We start from the raw sequence: 1,998 nt of genomic DNA, 5'->3' as shown, positions 1-1,998 counted from the left end.
TTTTAGATAAAAATTTAAGGCTAAATTCAAATGATGAGATTGACAGTTTTGTAAGGAGTACTTCTGAAACTGCGTATCATCCCTGCGGTACTGCCAAAATGGGCTCTGAAAACGATAAAAGTGCAGTTGTAGATTCAAAATGTCGTGTTTTAGGAATAGACAAACTGAGAGTGGTCGATGCTTCAATCATGCCAAGCATTCTCAGTGGTAACTTGAACGCTCCGGTAATAATGATGGCAGAGAAAGCAGCAGACATGATTTTGGGAGTACCTCCTCTGCCCAAGTTGCATGTTCCTGTTTGGAAGCCAAGTGATCCTACCAAGCAGAGATAGAATTTTTAGCCTGATATTAATGTTAATTAAATACTAATCAAAACATGATTTTATTGTATTTATTGTATGTATTTATTTATTTAAAATGGAAATAAATTGTAAACGGAATGAAACGTGCACCATATTTTAAGACTTTGTTAAATATTCGGCTTGTTAATTTATTTGTTATTTTTAATTAATATATTGAAACTTCTGGAATATAATGTTATATGTATATACTGCTTTTTACAATAACAACCTAATGTGTATTAGTTTATATCAAATTCATTACTAATGGGCTGTTTAAATGACAAAAGATGTAATATTATTCGAATGATATTTTTCAAATATTTCATTACTCTTGGTTTTTTTTTCATTTTTTAAAAGTTTCGTTTCATGGCTAAAGCAGAAAAAAGATTAATTAAATCAAGATAATTGTAAATTTTTTACGAATATATTGTATATATATCCATGAGCTATTCACTAAAACTATAAATTAATCAGTTACTGGGTTATCAGAATTTACGCAATTATTTATTCGGAAGAAAATTAATCTATCTGTTTATTATTTATACCAAAATACAAAGAAAGACAAAAGAAATAAATTTTTACGACATAGGCGAACGAAATAAATTTTTAAGGCAAAACGCTGAAATTAATAAACTTTTACAAATCGAGGATAATTTAAAAAAAATTTACGACCTACGCAAACAAAGAACTACTTTTGTATCTGTGGATAAATTTATGTATATAGGTAACCACTTTTGCCACATATCTTCATTGATTAGGGTTGGTTAATTTTTGACCGCCTTTATAACAAATAAATCGTCTTCGGTGTTCTTCAATTATTTTTCATTATTTCAATTTTTTATATTTGCGTTTATATTTTAATCGAATTATATAAAACTTTGTGAATCTTTTCATAAAGTAACATAATTTATTTTATTATATTTTACGATAAATTTTTAAATTTTTTGTAAATAAAGTATCAGTTTTCTAAGTTTCGTCATCACAACGGCTTCGGACCGTTTTATAATGCAAGACACGGATCCGGCCTAAATACTACTGTTGGAAAAGAACAGAAGAACTGTCAAATAAGAAACGACAATTTTGTTTCTAACGTTAATTTTCCTACGGTCATGAATAACAAATCTTAAATCGATAATAATTACATTCGATGTCGCAGTTTAGCGCCGGCTTTTCAACAATTTCAACAACAGCATCAAAACAATTTATTTCAAAATAACCAATATCAACAGAGGAATAAAAATAATTTCAATAATGGAATTAAACAATTTCATCTGCCTCGTCATAACATGGAATTTATTTGTCATATTCACCATTTCGATCATGGAGAAACATATCGCAGTTGTCGTCATCCTTATGATGATAACGAGGAATACAATGCGAAGAGATTAAAATTGGACAAACAAGGCGATAAAATGTTTTTGAACAAAACTCAGAACAATCATCATCAGCTCGTTTTTGTACCTTCAAATGTTCGAAAATATAACGAAGCACCCAAGAACATGCTATTGAACAAAAATAGGAAGTATACAAACTCAACGAGGACCGTCAATAAATGGCATGGTGAGTTTAAACAAAAACAAAATACTTGTGATAAAAATGTTGGAGNCCCAATCCACTGCCGATTCTATTATTATCGACAAATTGTTGAGAATCTAAA

General features: G+C 29.3%; 1 protein-coding gene across 1 annotated transcript in view; it reads left to right on the top strand.

Annotated features, from left to right (window-relative positions):
* The window catches only part of HELRODRAFT_183667 (hypothetical protein), a gene marked incomplete at both ends in the record, with an annotated part of 2,264 nt that extends 1,932 nt beyond the window's left edge, over nt 1-332 (top strand). The window contains one exon of the mRNA XM_009013254.1: nt 47-332. Coding sequence (XP_009011502.1) covers nt 47-332 — 286 coding nt within the window. The remainder of the gene's footprint in view (nt 1-46) is intronic.
* Between the last annotated feature and the right edge of the window lie 1,666 nt (nt 333-1,998).

Source organism: Helobdella robusta (genome assembly GCF_000326865.2).
Source record: "Helobdella robusta unplaced genomic scaffold HELROscaffold_114, whole genome shotgun sequence".
Classification (NCBI taxonomy): domain Eukaryota; kingdom Metazoa; phylum Annelida; class Clitellata; order Rhynchobdellida; family Glossiphoniidae; genus Helobdella; species Helobdella robusta.
This window is presented reverse-complemented; position numbering and strand designations above follow the sequence as displayed.